This window comes from Dipodomys merriami, unplaced genomic scaffold (assembly GCF_024711535.1).
Source record: "Dipodomys merriami isolate MVZ:Mamm:240054 unplaced genomic scaffold, mDipMer1.0.p SCAF_14, whole genome shotgun sequence".
NCBI classification, from domain to species: Eukaryota; Metazoa; Chordata; class Mammalia; order Rodentia; family Heteromyidae; genus Dipodomys; species Dipodomys merriami.
In genome coordinates this window covers 39449533-39468300 of record NW_027202715.1, presented here as the reverse complement: position 1 = coordinate 39468300, position 18768 = coordinate 39449533, and the positions used below count along the sequence as shown (strand labels likewise).

The 18768-nt window shown below is 42.3% G+C and overlaps 1 protein-coding gene across 1 annotated transcript in view; it reads left to right on the top strand.

Annotated features, from left to right (window-relative positions):
- LOC138826177 (rho GTPase-activating protein 19) overlaps positions 1 to 18768 on the top strand; it is a 42931-nt gene that overhangs the window by 11278 nt on the left and 12885 nt on the right. Inside the window, exons 3-8 of the mRNA XM_070021326.1 lie at positions 1826 to 1906; positions 3154 to 3363; positions 8537 to 8763; positions 10113 to 10199; positions 13601 to 13666; positions 16218 to 16409. Of these exons, the coding sequence (XP_069877427.1) occupies positions 1826 to 1906; positions 3154 to 3363; positions 8537 to 8763; positions 10113 to 10199; positions 13601 to 13666; positions 16218 to 16409 (863 nt within the window). The remainder of the gene's footprint in view (positions 1 to 1825; positions 1907 to 3153; positions 3364 to 8536; positions 8764 to 10112; positions 10200 to 13600; positions 13667 to 16217; positions 16410 to 18768) is intronic.

Genomic DNA, 18768 nt, shown 5'->3' with positions numbered 1-18768 from the left:
GGACCTGTCCCACTATTACCTAGCTTCCCTCTTGACATTGCACGTTCACTGAGAGTTTTGATCACCCTAAAACAGTTTTGGGGCATTTTCCCCATTTTTACTAGTAGAATCTTAGGTAATAAAAAGTTAAAAAAAAAAAAGAAAAAAAGAAAAAAATGGGTTGGGAATGTGGCTTATTAGTAGAGTGCTTGCCTAGCCTGCATGAAGCCCTAGGTTCAATTCCTCAGTACCACTGACACAGAAAAAACTGGAAGTGGCACTGTGGTTCAGGTGCTAGACTTGAGCAAAAGAAGTTCACGGACAGTGCCCAGGCCCTGAGTTCAAGCCCTAGGACTGGCAAAAAAAAAAAAAAAAAAAGATGCTAAACTCTTCTTAGTACTCAGGATTGAACTCGGGGCCTCACTCATGTTAGGCCACTGAGCTATATTCTTAGCCTCTGAACTTTTTTTTTTGTCAGTTGTGGGTCTTGAACTCTGGGCCTAGGCGTTGTCCCTCAGCTCTTCAGCTCGAGGCTAGCACTCTACCACTTGAGCCACATTGCCACTTCTGGCTTTTTTTTTTTCTGCTTATGTGGTGCTTAGGAATCAAACTCAGGGCCTCATGCATACAAGGCATGCATTGTACCACTGAACCATCTTCCCAGCCCTCAAGTTCTTTTTTTGTAGGTGTCGGTCTTGGGGCTTGAACTCAGGGTCTGGTCATGTCCTTGAACTTTAGTGCTCAAGGCTAGTGCTCTATCAGTTGAGCTATAGCTCCACTTCTGGCTTTTACTGGTTAATTAGAGATAAGCATTTGCAGGCTTTCCAGCCTGGGCTGGCTTTGAACCACAGTCCTCATATCTTAGCCTCCAGAGTAGTTAAGATTACAGGTATGAGTTCCTGGCCCCTGGCTTTTTTTTTTTTTTGGGTCCAGTCGTGGGGCCTGAACTCTGGGCCTGGGCGCTGTCCCTGAGCTCTTCAGCTCAAGGCTAGTGCTCTACACTTGAGCCACAGTGCCACCTCTGGCTTTTTTCTTTTTGCTTATGTGGTGCTGAGGAATCGAACCCAGGGCCTCAGGCATGCAAGGCAAGCGCTCTACCACTGAGCCACCTTCCCAGCCCATGGCCCCTGGCTTTTAAGTTCCTTTTTGTTTGATTTTAGATTGTCACTAAGATAGCCATTATTACTTAAAGAAGCAAATGGTAGCTGGGCACTGGTAGATCACATCTGTAATCTTAACTGTTTGGAAGGCTGAGATCTGGGACTGAGGTTCAAAGCCAGCCTGGGCAGGAAAGCCTGTGAGACTCTTAGATTAACTACCAAAAAGCTAAAAGTGGAGGTGTGATTCAAGTGGTAGAGCACCAGTCTTTATTGAAAAAGCTCAGGGATACACCCAGGTCCTGTGTTTAAACCCCCAATAAACGTCATTACCAGCATGTGTTGGTAAAATGGTAAGATGTTGTTTTCCTTCCCTCCCTCCCTCCTTCCCTCCCTTCCTTCCTTCCAGTATTGAACTTGGAAAGAGTTGATTGACAGTTGTTCTAATTGAATTTCCTGGTTATTAGTGCTAAGGTTTTAAAACTTTTAAAAAAAATTAACATTAATATACAGAGAAGTTAATGTGATATTTTCATGTATGTGCATAATATGCTTTGATTGAATTCTTCCCATCTATATTAGTGTTTCTTCCCTGGTTCCTACTTCTTCCCCAGTGCTAAGTAAGGTGTTTGTTACTGACCTTAGGAAAACATTTGATGAACTGTGAAATAGGGGGAATGGTTTTAAGTAAAATGGCTTTGTACTGTTTGTATAAAATATAGTCCTGTCCTGTTACATGTTTTTTTCAGAAAAAGGAGTGGTATTTGGATCTCCACTGACTGAAGAAGGCATTGCCCAAATATACCAATTGATTGAATATCTTCACAAAAGTAAGACAATTTGTAGTTTGAATATCTTTATAAAAGACCTATTAGTTTGTTGACCTATGTTTAGTGAGGAATTATCAATTTTCCATTGATTGCTAATAGCTTTGAGTTAGTAGTTGCCATTTAACCATCATCAAAGGAAGTAACCAATGATGTTAATTTCACATGGCAGTTTTTTTTTTTTTCATGATGGGGCTTGAACTCAGGACCTTTGTGCTGTCCCTGAGCAATTTTTGCTGAAGGCTAGCACTCTACGACTTTAAGCCACAGATCCACTTCTAGTTTTCTAGTGGTTAGTTGAAGATAATAGCCTCATGGACTTTTCTGCTGGACTGGCTTCAAATTTGGATCCTCAGATCTTAACCTCCTGAGTAGCTAGGATTACAGGTGTGAGCCACAAACACTCAGCTTGTATATATATATATATATATATATATATATATATATATATATATATAAATTAGTGTCTAGAAAATTACATTTACCCCTTAAGTAAAACAATTATGGAGCTGGGTGCCAGTGGCTCACGCCTGTAATCTTAGCTACTCAGGAGGCTGAGATCTGAGGATCGAGGTTCAAAGCCAGCCCGGGCAGGAAATTCCGTGAGACTCTTATCTCCAATAAACCACTAGAAAACTGGAAGTAGGGCTGTGGCTCAAGTGGTAGAGTGCTCACCTTGAGCCGAAGAGTGCAGGGACAGCACCCAGGTCCAGAGTTCAAGCCCCACGGCCGACAAAAAAAGAAGACAGTTATGGAAAAATTTGGTGTGTATAGAATCATGACATTTATTCAAGGGAACGTGATCTCTAAAATTCTGTGATGAACATACTCTTAGTTATGTCATCTGTGCCTGGCAAAACCTCCTTTTTAAAAGGTTTGTAGGCTGGGCACTGGTGGGTCACACCTGTCTGTAATTCTAACTACTCAAGAGGCTAAGATTTGAAGATGAAAGTTCGAAGCCAGCCTCGACAAAAAAGACCATGAGAGTCTCATCAAAAAGCCAAAGTCTTATCTCCAATAACTACCAAGACAAAAGTGGGGTCATGTCTCAAGTTATGGAGTGCTAGCCTTGAGCAAAATAGCTAAGGGACAGCACTCAGGTTCTGAACTCAAGCCCTACTACCATCATCAAAATAAATAAATAAATAAAGTCTTTGCAAAGGATATTTTAAGGGAAGAGTAGTATGTTAATTACATCTTCTCTCTTTTGTTTTTTTTCCCTGTCCTCTGTTTTTTTCCATGCTAAGCAGATTTGCGAGTAGAGGGTTTGTTTAGAGTACCAGGCAATAGTGTTCGACAGCAGATTTTAAGAGATGCTCTCAATAATGGAACTGATATTGACTTGGAATCAGGGGAATTTCACTCAAACGATGTTGCCACCTTGCTGAAGATATTTCTAGGAGAGTTACCGGAGCCCTTACTGACACATAAACATTTCAATGCACATCTCAAAATTGCTGGTGAGTATAGGAAGGAGGACACATTTAACTATTTCAATTTAGTAAAATCTTGTGGAATTTTCTGTGACTCATGGAAATTTTTTTTTTTTCTTTTTCTTTTTTGCAAGTTCTGGGGCTTGAACTCAGGGTCTTGGGCACTGTCCCTGAGCTTCATTTGCTCAAGGCTAGCACTCTACCACTTGAGCCAAAGTGCCACTTCTGGCTTTTTCTGTTTATGTGATAGTGGCACTCTACCACTAGGCCACATTCCCAGCTTCCAGAAATACTTTTTTTTTTGTCTTCATGGGGCTTGAACTCAGGGTCTATGCACTGTCACTTGTTAGGTTTTTAAAAAGAGGTGACCGAGTAAGAACTGAAACTGCACCACGCACGTGGTATTCAGGTAAGGGGTTTATTCAGTAGACCTGCTGGAACCAGGCAAGGTTGGCACTCCACGCGGCTGGCAAAAGAAAAAAAGAGGGCGGTCTGGCGGCGGTTTAGGCCTTATATAGGGTAGGGGGCGGGGAAGGGTGTGTCCAGGTAAAGGGAAGTGGGATCAGGTGGGAGAAAGGTGTGGCCACATCAGGTTAGGATGTGACCTCAGCAGATGCGGACGTGACCTCTTCCAGGTATCCCAGTTGCCTAGGTAACGCTCAGCAGATGCGGACGTGACCTCTTCCAGGTATCCCAGTTGCCTAGGTAACGCAGGTACTGGGCGAGGTCTGTTCGTCGTCCAGGAATGGACCTTACATTCCAGCCTTTTGATAATTATGAAAAAGGGCGAAGACTCTCTCTGGCTACTTCCTGCTGGCAAGGGGCGTCGTAGGGGTAAAAGGCTGGGATGTGGTCCATGCTGGGAGAAGGCAGCAGCCAGGATTTGATAGTTTTCCCTCTCACGGGCTGTCTTATCGGCAATCTCCTGTTCCTCTCGATTATTGAAAACTTTAAATGCCATACTCACCAGATCTCGTTGAGGGGTCTGAGGACCGTTCTCAGCCTTTTTTAACTTTTTTCTAATATCGGGGGCTGATTGGGCAATAAAATGAGTATTGAGAACCACCTTAGCCTCTGGTGACTCTGGGTCCAGCCTTGTATAGCGCTGGAGCGCTACTGTAAGGCGTTCAAGAAATTCCGCCGGGTTTTCATTGGGCCTTTGAGTAATGTGGTTTAATTTGTCGTAATTAACAGGAAGATAGGCTGCCTTTTGAAGGCCAGCCACTAAGCAAGTTATCATCCTATTTCTGCTTTCCCGCCCAGGAGCATTATGTTGATAACTCCAATTGGGCTCTTCCCTAGGCACAGCTGTTGCTCCCACTGGAAAGTTAATATCTAGGCGGTGAGCTTCATCGGCATGTGCCTGGGCTGCAGTCCACACCCTTTCTTTTTCCTCAGCAGTAAGGGTAGAGGATAGCATTAGATATATGTCCTGCCAAGTAAGGTCATAGGTCTGAGCCAGGTTCTTAAACTGCTTGACATAATTATTAGAATCTTGGGCATAAGATCCCAGCCGCTTCTCAATCTGAGCAATATCAAACATTGAGAATGGCGCATGCACCCTAATTACACCTTCAGCCCCTGCCACCTCTCGCAAAGGGCACAGGGGGTCTGGTGGAGGTTGTGTGCCACCAGTGCGAGACCGGGTGTGAGCTGCAGGGGGGGAAGAGATAGAGGGTGAAGGAGAGGAGAGTGAAGAAGGTGGGGAAGGCACCAGATGCTCAGCAGGAAGAGGGGCAGAGTCAAAAAGAGGGTCAGGCACATCAGGCTCCGGAGGGAGCCCTGCGCTAGAGTTGGGTTCTCCACGTGCCAGGAGGAGTGGAAAGGCCGGGCATGATTGGCATAGGGCCGGGTTGTCCCGGAGAGCAAAGAATGGCTGAATATGAATGACCTCAGACCATTTACCATTACGACGGCAAAAATCGTCTAAATCTCTGAGAATGACATAGTCCAAAGTCCCATCTCTGGGCCATCGAGAACGATTATCCAGTTGGTACTGTGGCCAAACTTGAGTGCAATAATAAATCAGGCGTTTCTTGTCGATGCAGTCCATAGACAAGACGTCCAGGGAACGCAGGAGGCATTTCAATGGAGTTTCCTCCCTTGGGCGTGACTTACAACAACCCATTAGAAATGCAAAAGAGAAAAACGTAGGGGGAAAAATTTAGTGAGTGAAGGAGGGCTTACTGAATGGAAGCGGTGTCCCAATTTACCACCGAGCCCTCTAGAGAGAAGTGACAAACAACCGGAGTCAAGTAAAGGCCTAGTAGGTTCTCCGGCGTGGTATCTGTAAAGAGACTGAACGACAGAGACCCCTTAGGGAGCAGGTCACTCACCAAAATGTAGAAGTGTCGAGGAAGATGCAGAGGCCAGCAATAGAATTGATGCACTGTGTCCGCAGCAGATAGACGGGTTCATAAAAGGCCGTCAGAACTGTGGGTATTCCTCAGAGCAAAAAGGGAAAAACAAAAATGAAAAAAAGAAAAAAAACAGAGAGGAATCTCGGCTGTCCTGACTTTAAGCCCTTTATCCGAGTCACGGCACCATTTATGTTAGGTTTTTAAAAAGAGGTGACCGAGTAAGAACTGAAACTGCACCACGCACGTGGTATTCAGGTAAGGGGTTTATTCAGTAGACCTGCTGGAACCAGGCAAGGTTGGCACTCCACGCGGCTGGCAAAAGAAAAAAAGAGGGCGGTCTGGCGGCGGTTTAGGCCTTATATAGGGTAGGGGGCGGGGAAGGGTGTGTCCAGGTAAAGGGAAGTGGGATCAGGTGGGAGAAAGGTGTGGCCACATCAGGTTAGGATGTGACCTCAGCAGATGCGGACGTGACCTCTTCCAGGTATCCCAGTTGCCTAGGTAACGCTCAGCAGATGCGGACGTGACCTCTTCCAGGTATCCCAGTTGCCTAGGTAACGCAGGTACTGGGCGAGGTCTGTTCGTCGTCCAGGAATGGACCTTACATCACTGAGCTTTTTTGTTCAAGCCAGGTGCTCTACCACCTGAGCCACAGCTCCACTTCTGGCTTTTTGCTAGTTGGAGATGAGTCTTATAGACTTTTCTGCCTGGGCTGGGTTTAAACCTTAATCCTTAGATCTCAGTCTCCTGAGTAGCTAGGATTACAGGTGTAAACTACTGGCATCTGGCTTCAAATGTCTTCCTTGATAAATAAATGTTTATCAAGACAAAGGGCTGACTAGGGCCAGTTATTGTTTATTTTTGTATCCCTGATGGACCCTATTATAGGCCTTTGGACATTTTAATTGCTCAATGAATGTATGCTTTTGGATTGGTTGGCTTCATAGGATTCACACCTTAAATGTTATAGGTTTGATGCATTTGTCTTAGTTTGCTAAATATTTCTAATGGAGAGATGATTTCTACATTTGGAAATTAGTTTTTTAAAAAGATTTTGTTCTCTGAGTAGGCAATACATTACTATGATTTACAGTTTCAAAAGCTTCAGAGAAAAGCCAGATGCTGTAATCCTCAGACCTGTAATCCTAGCTATTCAGGAAGTTAAGATCTGAGAATCATGATTCAAAGCCAGCAGGAATATCTGTGAGAATTTTCTTTTTTGGTCTGTCATGGGGCTTGAACTCTGGGTCTGGGCACTGTCCCTTAGCTCTTCAGCTCAGGGCGAGTGCTCTACCACTTGAGCCACAGTGCCACTTCTGGTTTTCTAGTGGTTAACTGGAGATAAGAGTTTCAATGATTCCTGCCCAGCCTGGCTTTGAACCGAGATCCTCAGATCTCAGCCTCTTGAGTAGCTAGGATTACAGGTCTGAGTCACCAGCGCCAGATGAGACTCTTTTCTTTAACTACCAAAAAACCATAAGGAGAACCCAGTGCTGGTGGCTCATACCTGTAATGTTAGCTACTCAGGAGGCTGAGATCTGAAGATATGGTTCAAAGCCAGGCTGGACAGGAAAGTCTGTTAACCTCCAGTTAACTCACCAGAGAACCGGAAGTGGTGCTGTGGCTCAAGTAGTAGAACACTCGCTTTGAGATGAAGAGCTGAGGGACAGTGCCCAGGCCCAGAGTTCAATCCCATGACCAACAAAAAAACAAAACAAAACAAAAAGTGACAAAAAAGCCATAAGTGGAGCTGGCAAAAAAAAAAAAGAAAAAGAAAAAGAAAAAGAAATCAACATCACTTGTCTCTGGGCAAAGAACTGGGTGCCAGAGGATAGAGTAGGGAAGAAGTTTTTCATTTTATATTCTCTGAACCTTTTTTTAGTGTGTGCCAGTTCTGGAGCTTGGTCTTAGGGCCTGGGCACTGTCCCTGAGCTTCTTCTGCTCAAGGCTACCACTCTACCACTTGAGCCATAGCACCACTTCTGGTTTTCTAGTGGTTAATTGGAGATAGAGTCTTATGAACTTTCCTGCCTGGGCAGACTTTGAATCATAATCCTCAGATCTCAGCCCTCTTGAGTAGCTAGGATTACAGGGTGAACCTCCAGTGCCCAGCTTTAATGGTCTGGGTTTTTTTTGGGGGGGGGGGAGGGCCCAACCTGGGGCTTGAACTCAGGGCCTGGGCACTGACCCTAAGATTCTTTTGCTCAAGCTAGCACTCTACCACTTGAGCCACAGTGTTACTTCTGGCTTTTTCTATGTTTTTGGTACTGAGGAATGGAACCCAGGGCTTCATGCATGCTAGGCGAGCATTTTACCACTAAGCCACCTTCCCAGCCCTAATGGTCCATTTTTATCTCATCAGTAGTTTCGTTCTTTGTGCTGTGTGGTTTTCTTTTTCTTTCCCTTTTTTTCTCTTTTCTTTTCTTCCTTTCTGTGTCATTGGAGCTTGAATTTTTTTCCCCCTCACCTCTGTTCTTTACCATTCGACTTATGCCTCCACTTTTAGATCTTTGTTGATTAATAGGAGATAAGAGTCTCTTATTTGTCTGTCTGGGCTGGTTTCCTGAAAAGCTAGGATTAGAGCCATCAGTTACCATTGTCTGGCTTGAGAATGTTTTTCTCTTTTCCTTCCTCCCCTCTCTTCTATGTATGAGCTCTGTCTCTCCCCACCTTCCAGGGAATTGAACTCAAGGCATATTCTAGAGTGTTATTAGATTTTTATGTTTAACACATTTCTGCCTTTCTGCTTTTGGTATGAATTGAAGGGAGGAGAACAGCATGGCATTGAGGATTTGTTGTTATTTTTTCCTTATTCCTTACAAGTAATTCGTTTTGTTTTTAAGATTTGATGCAGTTTGATGATAAAGGAAACAAGACCAATGTACCAGATAAGGAGCGGCAAATTGAGGCTCTTCAGTTGCTTTTCCTCATTCTCCCTCCACCCAATCGTAACTTGTTGAAGTTATTGCTTGATCTCCTGTACCAGACAGCAAAAAAACAAGATAAGAATAAGATGTCTGCCTATAACCTTGCTCTTATGTTTGCGCCACATGTCCTATGGCCAAAAAATGTGAGTGTTGAGGGGAAGAGCAAAGATTGCTTTGTTTTCTTGGGCTGGGCCTCATCCTGTGGCCGTACCTTGGTGAGGCTATCAAGGTCCAAGGTCTAGTCTTCAGCTTTATGAGGTCAGGAACTTCCTTTATTAGTTCATTCTGGAGCCATTAAACCCAAGGGGCCAGCTCCTCTAACTTTCCTTATAAATCGTTCTTTATAAACCTGCATGGCAACTGAAATTACAGCTGCTAAGTAAACTAGAACACTCATTTTGAGGAATTAGTAATGACTTTATTTATTTTTAGCAGTAAATCCTTCTTGGGAAATCAAATGAATTCCTGAAGATTGAATGATAAATTTAGGATAGAGCTGTGTGACCTTATGGGATAGTATCATCAACCTTTCTTTTTTTTTGGGGGGGGGGAGGGGGTCCAGTTGTGGAGCTTGAACTCTGGGCCTGGGCGCTGTCCCTCAGCTCTTCAGCTCAAGGATAGCACTCTACCACTTGAGCCACAGGTCCACTTCTGGCTTTTTTCTTTTGCTTATGTAGTGCTGAGGAATCGAACCCAGGACCTCATGCATGCAAGGCAAGTGCTCTACCACTGAGCCCCCTTCCCAGCCCTATCATCAGCCTTTATAGGAGAGACACATAGATCAGTTTTGCCTTGTCCTAACTTTTGTCTTCCTTATACATGCAGTTTTCTTGGATAAAGTTAGTTTGAATGGGCTTTTTGTTATTGAGACTATGATACTATCAGTGACTCACATGAAAATAAATTAGTCTTTTTTGTTTTCTTCAGTGCTGAGGTTTGAATTCAGATACAGATTGTGGTCTCTGTCCATTTTGAATATAAGACTAGATCTTGATCTCTCTCTCTTTTTTTTTTTTTTTTTTTTTTTTACTTATACTGGGGCCTGAACTAATGGCCTTAAGTTCTTACTTTGCTTTTCCTACTCAAGCTGGTAATGCTCTACTACTTAAGCCACATCTCCACTTCTGGCTTTTTGGTAGTTAATTGTAGATAAGTCTTTCATAGACTTTTCTGCCTGGGCTGGCTTTGAAGTTTGATCCTCAGACCTTAGCCTGGTGAGTAGCTAGGATTACAGGCATGAGCCACTAGTGCCCAGTCATGACCCACCAATGCCTAGTCCTAGACTATGTTTTGTTTAGGAATATTGCCTACATGATAAGTTCTCAAGAATTTCCTGGTCACATCCACTAGACACCTGCTAAACCAGAATCTACTCATATTTAGAGTTACTTTTGTTAGGGACAGAAATAATTGCACATTTCAAAGAACAAGCTTATTGGTAAGTAGTCCCAGCTCTTACTGTTCTTCATTTGCTTTCTTTTCCTCTGGATAGGTCACTGCAAATGACCTTCAGGAGAATATTACAAAGTTAAACAATGGGATGGCTTTTATGATCAAACACTCTCAGAAGCTTTTTAAGGTAGGTACAGGCAGTTCGGTTGGTGACGAGACAAGGAGGGTAGAGAGCAGAGTGGGATTCTAAATAAAAAGACAGGATATAACTAGAAATGTAAACTAGAATGGGACAGTGGCAAAACTCTCCCAGGGGAGAGGACTGGGCTGAGGAAATATCTGTCCTCTGGGTAATTGAGTCATTTCATTAAAGTCTGTACTTGCTGGCAGCTGCTAGTTTTAGCCTGCTTGTTTCCTGCCAGTCTAATTTTGAGGGTCTGACAAGCCCCCTTTATTCCGTCCCTTTCAGCTCAAATAGTGTTTCTGTCATGGTAATTTTCTCAAGAACTTTGTGGGTTTTCTGTGTATTTCAGAGTTTATTCTGTTAGACAAAAGCCATATATATATATATATATATATATATTTATATTTATATTTATTTATTTATTGCAGATAAATCTTCTATCTTATTTGCTGAGAAGGTTGAGGGCAATCCCTTTAAGCTTCCTGAGGCCCTGTGGTTCAATGGAGAACATCTCAGAGACATGTTCTTACTTTTAAAAGGGTTTTATGAGGCCAGGTGCTGACTGGCAGCTCATGCCTGTAAGCATCCCTACTCAGGCTGAGATCTGAGGATTACAGTTTGAAGTCAGCCTGGGCAAGAAAGTCCATAAGACTCTTGTCTTGAATTAACCACCAGAAAACTGAAAGTGGGACTGTGCTCACAGTGGTAGAATGCAAGCCTTGAGTGAAAAAGCCCAGGGACATTGTTCAGGCTGAGTTCAAGCCCCACAACTGACAAAAAAAAAAAAAAAAGAAAAGAAAAGAAAGAAAGGGTTTTGTGTAGCTGAAATACTCTTTTGATAATTTCTGGGGTTGTTGGAAAAACTTGTGCAGTCATATCCTGGCCTTTAAAATGCTCCTTGATAGTCTCTTGCCATCTAGAAAGGCTGAGAACTTTAAAGATCATCTACTACGAGTACCTTTTTCTTGTAAAATACTTACAAAAGTTACCACTTTTTAATGATTCTATTAACTACTTTTTTTTTTTTGTCAGTCATGGTGCCTGAACTCTGGGCCTGGGCACTGTCCCTCAGCTTTTCTTTTTTTTTTTTTTTTTTAAACTTAGGGCTGAGAACCGAACCCAGGGCCTTGGGCACGCCAGGCGGGCGCCCTTCCGCTGGGCTAAACCCCCAGCCCCTGTCCCTCAGCTTTTCACTCAAGGCTAGTGCCCTACCACTTAAGCCACAGTGCCACTTCTGGCTTTTTCTGCTTATGTGGTGCTAAGGAATTGAACCCAGGGCTTCATGCATGCAAGCAAGCACTCTACCACTGAGCTACCTACCCAGCCCTTGGGTACATTTCTTTCTTTCTTTCTTTCTTTCTTTCTTTCTTTCTTTCTTTCTTTCTTTCTTTCTTTCTTTCTTTCTTTCTTTCTTTCTGTCTTTCTCTCTTTCTTTCTTCCTTTTCTTTCTTTCTAACCTTCCTTCCTCCCTTCCCTTCCCTTTTCCTTCCTTCCTTCCTTCCTTCCATCCTTCCTTCCTTCCTTCCTTCCTTCCTTCCTTCCTTCCTTCCTTCCTTCCTTCCTTCCTTCCTTCCTTTCTGTCTTTCTTTCTGTGTCTGTCTGTCTGTCTGTCTGTCTGTCTGTCTGTCTGTCTGTCTGTCTTTTTTTGCCAGTCCTAGGGCTTGAACTTAGGGCCTGGTCACTGTCCCTGAGTTTCTTTGGCTCAAGGCTAATACTCTACCACTTGAGCCACAGCACCACTACTGGCTTTTTCTGTTTATGTGGTACTGAGGAATCAAACCTAGGGCTTGATGTGTACTTAGGCAAGCACTCTGCCGCTAAGCCACATTCCCAGACCCTCACTATTCTGCTTTCTAAAAATTTGATTAAATATTTTATGTAAGTGAAGCCATATAATATATGTCTTTAAAAAAATTAACATATTGGGTTGGGGGTTTAGTTCAGTGGAAGAGTACGTGCCTGGTGAGCGCAAGGCCCTGAGTTTGGTCCTCAGCTCTGGGAAGAAAAAAAAATGAACATTATTTACATAAGGATATTTCAATATGATACTTCAATACATGCATATATAATCTACCATATCAAACTTTTAAGTCAAGCCAGGCGCAGCTGCGCCTGTAATCCTAGCCACTCAGGAGGCTGAGATCTGAGGATCACGTTTCAAAGCCAGCCTGGGCAAGAAAGTCCATGAGACTATTATCTCCATTTAACCACCTGAAAACCAGAAGTGGCGCTGTGGCTCAAGTGGTAGAGCCTTGAGCTGAAGAGCTGAGGGACAGTGCTTAGGCCCAGAATTCAAGCCCCACAACCCACAAAAACCAAACAAACTTTTAGATCAATTTCAACAGGATTCCTGTTATATTTTCTTTCTTTTTCCAGCCCTGAAGTTTCAACTCAGGGCCTGAGAACTCCTGAGTTTCTTTTTGCTCAAGGCTAGTACTCTACCACTTGAACCACAGAGCTAGTTTGGGCTTTTTATGTTTATGTGGTGCTGAGGAATCGAACCCAGGGCTTCATGCGTGCTAGGCAAGCAGTTTACAACTAAGCCACATTCCCAGCCCTCCTGTTATATTTTCATACACACATAGAAAGTACTTTAGTCATATTTGCCATCTCCTTGTACCTGGCATTGAGTAAAAGTCCAGGGTCATTCAGGCTTCCTAGCACTGTTGATGTTGTCTACTTCTTGAAAATTACTTTAGTATGTATGATAGGTTTGTTCTGGGCTGTCTATCCCATTGGTGTATATGTGTCTTCATACCAGAACCACAATGATGTGATTACTTAGTTTCATAGCACTTTTGAAATCAGGAAATGTCAGTCTTCTAACTTTGTTATTTTCCTCACTGTTTTGACTGTTCAGAGTCCCTTGAGATTCTGTATCGATTTTAGGCTGAGACCTGGAGGATCATGATTTGCAATCATCTGGATTTACAGTTAAAGTGGTAGAATTCCAGCTATGATCTTAACAAGATTGGGTTCAAGTCCTGGTATTGGCCCCCCAAAAAACAAAAACAAAAATGCAACCCCAAACAGAAACAACTATATTGGTGTCTTCTCACAGTTTTTCTTTCTTTTTTTATTTTAATATGTTTTTATTGTAAAAATAGTGTACAGAGGGGTTACAGTTACATGAGCGCAAGGTAATGAGTACATTTCCTATCAAGCATTGTTGCCTTCTCCTTTGTTTTTCCCCTACCATCCCTTCCCTCCCACTCCCCACAACTACACTCTTCCCCCTACCCCCTCACATTTTTTCTATCAGATTCATTGAGAAATCTATTTGGTGACAAGAGAAAGGAAGCTATGGAGTAGGTCTTTTGAACAATATTTTGCTTTTCCAGAGTAATATACTTGTCAGGTCCTACTAACCATTGAGTCCTGGTTTTCTTTTATGTCCTGCCCAGGCTCCTGCTTATATTCGTGAATGTGCCAGGTTGCACTATTTGAGCTCCAGAAATCAAGTCTCAAAGGTAAGAATGGGAAATTGTTTGTAACCCAAACAAGGAAATGGTTGATGTTAGTGAAGTTTTAAAACAAAGCATAACATCAGAGTAAAGCCATTTTTTAAACAGCCAATTTTTTTTTTTTTTTTTTTGGGTCCGGTCATGGGGCCTGAACTCTGGGCCTGGCCGCTGTCCCTCAGCTCTTCAGCTCAAGGCTAGCGCTCTACCACTTGAGCCACAGCGCCACTTCCGGCTTTTTTCTTTTTGCTTATGGGGTGCTGAGGAATCGAACCCAGGGCCTCATGCATGCAAGGCAAGTGCTCTACCACTGAGCCACCTTCCCAGCCCCTGCAGCCAATGTTTTTAATGTTGTAACTTAAACTTACCTAGTCATTTTATCTTATTTATTTTAGTTTTTATTTTTATTTTTGCCAGTCCTGTGGCTTGAATTTAGGCCTGGGTCTATCCTGGAGCCTCTTTTGCTCAAGGCTAGAGCTTTACCACTTCCAGCTTTTTCTTTTTTCTTTTCTTTCTTTCTTTTTTTTTTTTTTTTTTGTCAGTTGTGGGGCTTGAACTCTGGGCTTGGGTGCTATCCCTCAGCTCTTCAGCTCAAGGCTAGCACTCTATCACTTGAGCCAAGTACCACTTCTGGTTTTCTGGAGATAATAGTTTCATGGACTTTTCTGCCCGGGCTGGCTTTGAACTACCATCCTCAGATCTCAGCCTCCTGAGTAGCTAGGATTATAGGTATGAGCCACCAGCGCCTGGCAAGATAAAAGTAATCTGTAATAGCAAATATATTAAACTTAGCAGGAAAAGTACAGTTGTACATAATTCATTTTTTAAGTTCATTGACATGGTAAAATTATCAAATGGCTAAAAGACTTGAGATTATATGAATTTAGAGAACTATGAGATGCTTATTTACATATGAATACATATCATTATTGAGTTTTAATAGTGTTTAAAAAAACTTGGCAAGTACTTTTACGTAAGTTCTATTTAGTCTGTCTTGGCTAGACACTTAAGGTATTTTTAACTTACTTTTAAGCTATTTTTAACTTACTTTTTTTCTGCATCTATTTATTTCTCCTTCTCATTCAACAAATTCTTGATGCGACCAGAAAAACAATATTTGATCTTGAGTGTTAAACTAGCATGTGATTTTTCTTAGAGAACTGTCATTTTTATTCTTTTTTTTTTTTGTTTAATTTTTTTATTATAAAGATACTATACAGAGGGTTACAGTTACATGAGTGAGGTAATGAGTACACGTCCTCTTGAACATTGTTACCCCCCATTTTTATTCTTTTGCCATTGCTTGTCACATTAAATTGTCACATGAGGAGATGAGCACCATCTAGATTCAGTCCTGATGGGCCCCAGAGTTGGGAGTGGTTTGTCACTTTAGTATTCAGATGGCTTATCACTATCATTATTTAATTAATTAATTGATTTATTCATTTATTTTTGGTTGGTCATTGGGCTTGAACTCTGGGTCTGGGCACTATCCCTGAGCTCTTCAGCTCAAGGCTAGCACTTTACCACTTGAGCCCCAGCGCCACTTCTGTGTTTTTTCCTGGTGGTTAATTGGAAATAAGAGTCTCACAAATGTTACTGCCTGGGCTGGCTTTGAACTGCGATCCTTAGATCTGAGGATCTGAGTAGCTAGGATTACAGGCATGAGCTACCAGCACCTGGCTTTTTATATTTATTTAATTAATTAATTATTTTTTGCCAGTCCTGGAGCTTGAACATCAGGGCCTGGGCACTGTCTCTAAGCTTCTTTTTGCTCAAGGCTAGCACTCTACTTTTTGAGCTAAGTGCCACTTCCAGCTTTTTCTGTTGATGTGGCACTGAGGAATTGAACCCAGGGCTTCATGAATGCTAGGCAAGCATTCTACCACTAAGCCACATTCTCAGTACTCCAGATGATTTTTTTTTGTTTGTTTTTGGTTCTGGTCATGGGGCCTGAACTCTGGGCCTGGGCGCTGTCCCTCAGCTCTTCAGCTCAAGGCTAGTGCTCTACCACTTGAGCCACAGCGCCACTTCCGGCTTTTTTTCCTTTTTTGCTTATGTGGTGCTGAGAAATTGAACCCAGGGCCTCATGCATGCGAGGCAAGCGCTCTACCACTGAGCCACCTTCCCAGCCCTCCAGATGATTTTTAAACTTAGAGCTTAACCTAGTTTTTCAAAAACTCTTGAGGAATGATGATGCTTCCTCTGTTTACCTTATAGGACAGAGTGAGGATTACAATAGATATGAAATGTTTGAAAATTGAACTCATACAAATACTGTCCGGCAATATTCTCAGTGTACTTAGGTTCTCTGGATGGGTCATGTATTCTAATAATAGAACCTTTCTTAATAGTTTCCTCTATGTTTTATAGTTGTGTTTTTTTTTTTTTGTTGTTGTTGGTTTGGGAATGTTAAGAGTTTTCTTGTTCCTGGTTATAGAAGTATACCATATTACTACTCCCTCTGTTTTGATTCAATTTTTTTTCATTATTATTTTTTGTGGGAACCAAAAAAACGGGCAAGCTATATTAATTCACTTACCTTTTAAATTTTCTTTAGGATGACCTTGATCTAACGGCTTCATGTCATGCCAAGTCCTTCCAGCTGGTAAAACCTAAGAAATGGAACCAGACAGATTCCTCCTCTCAGCAGGAGGAAACCCAGCAGCGGACAGAAGAGGCCTTGAGAGAGCTCTTCCAGCATGTTCACAATATGCCAGAGTCAGCAAAGAAGAAGCAGCTTATTCGACAGGTACTGGAAGGCAGGGAAATAGAATTGGGGCTTTAAGAATGTGAGCTGGAGCTGGGCACTGGTGGCTCACGCCTGTAATTCTAGCTACTCAGGAGGCTGAGATCTGAGGATCGAGATTCAAAGCCAGCCTGGGCAGGAAAGTCTGTGAGACTCTTATCTCCAATAAACCACCCAAAAACCAGAAGTGGCGCTGTGGCTCAATTCGTAGAGTGCTTGCCTTGAGCTAAAGAGCTGAGGGACAGTGCCCAGGCCCAGAGTTCAAGCCCCACGACTGACCAAAAAAAGATAAAGAAAAAGAAAAAAAAGAATGTGAGCTGGTTGTAGAATCACAAGAGAATATCTTTCATCTCTTTGGGACAAACTTTGGTTCAGATGAGAAAGTAAGGTTATCTGACTGGAATTCCAATGTGCTGCTGTTCATTTAGAGGAAAAGTGGATGTGTTTGTGTTTCTGCAGTTACAGAGTAGTATGGTTAGTGTAGTTTTTGTTTTGAGAAAACCGTAGTTACGGTATATGTTCTAAGGTTTAAATCCTTTGGATTTTTTTTTTCTTGCATGTAACTTTTTTTTTTTTGGCCATTTGTGGACCTTGATCTCAGGGCCTGGGCTCTGTCCCTGCCTGAGCTCTTTTGCTCAAGGCTAGTGTTCTACCACTTTGAGCCCCAATGCCAATTCTGGTTTTTGAGTAGTTAATTGGAGATAAGAGTCTCATAGGGACTTTTCTGCCTGGGCTTGCTTCAGACCTTAATCCTCAGATCTCAGCCTCCTGAGGTGTGTGCCACTGGCACCTGGCAAATATATGTCTTTCTGAATTGGACTTTTTGGTTTGGAAATGGTAATAGTAGTTTTTGTGTGTGAAAGTTGAAAAGGGTAGAGGAAATCTGTGTAGAGTAGCTGGTATAGCAGAGCATAAGTAGTAACTGATTAGTGGAGCTGTTTGCAACTAGAACACTAAATTAGAGTCCTATTCTGATACTAGAAAGTAGCAATTCTAGTGGCCAAATTTGTTTATTTTGGAATTTTGGAGCAAAATTAGGTCATTCATTTGTCACTTTTAGGTGCTATTCCTGCTCAGTTGATAGTTTGGTTTTTCAAGAATTTATTTTGTCTCAATTCTTTTGAGTTGTTTTTTTTTTTTTTTTCCAGTCCTAGGGCTTGAACTCAGGACCTAGGCCTGGTCCCTGAGCCTCTCTGTGCTCAAGGTAGCACTCTACCACTTGAGCCACAGCACTACTTCCGGCTTTTTCTGTTTATGTGATACTGAGGAATCAAACCCATGCTAAGCAAGCACTCTATCACTAAGCCACATTCCCAGCCCTTCTTTTGAGTTTTATTTGAACAGGAGGGTCACTGTATTAGTCAGTTTTCCATATATATATATATATATATATATATATATATATATATACACACACACACACACACACACACACACACACACACACAGAGACACACAGACACACAGACACACACACACACAAATATATATATACACATATATATAATACATATACTATCCATGTATATAGTAAATATATATATCTTACTATATATATCTGAAATAATTAACTTTTGATAAGAGAAGGTTTATTTTGGCTCTCAGATTGGAGTTTCAATATATGATTGGCGACTCTCTTGTTTTTGGATCTTTGGTAAAGCAGATAAAGTTAGGAGCAAAGCTTTTTTCCTCATGGTTGCCAACTGAGGAAAAAAAGGAGGAAAAGACCAAGATCTTACTGACCCCTTTCAGGGTATACTTCCAATGAACTGGATTTTCCCACTAGGTCTTACTCTTAAGAGTTCTACTTCTGGGATGGGAATGTGGCTTCATGGTAGAGTGCTTGCCTAGTATGCATGAAGCCCTGAGTGATTCCTCAGTACCACATACACAGCAAAAGCTGGAAGTGGCGCTGTGACTCAAGTGGTAGAGTGCTAGCCTTGAGCAAAAGAAGCTCAGGGACAGTGCGCAGGCCCTGAGTTTAAGTCCCAGGCCTGGCAAAAAAGAAAAAAGAATTTAGGCTGGATACCCATGAAGCATTTCAAATCCAAACTACAGCTGTCAGCCTTTGGGGCTTTTCTTCAACTGGTAAAGGTATCATTCTACCTACTTATTTATACCTAATCTCAAGCACAGGGCCAAGTATAAACAAATATTAGAAAGTGTTAAACTGACCTTTTTTTAAATTTTAGTACTGGACGTTTTTTTTTTTTTTTTTGGTCGGTTGTGGGCCTGAACTCAGCCTGGGCACTGCCCCTCAGCTCTTCAGCTCTTAGCGCTCTACCACTTGAACCACAGTGCCACTTCCGGCTTTTTCTGCTTATGTGGTGCTGAGGAATCGAACCCAAGGCCTCATGCATGC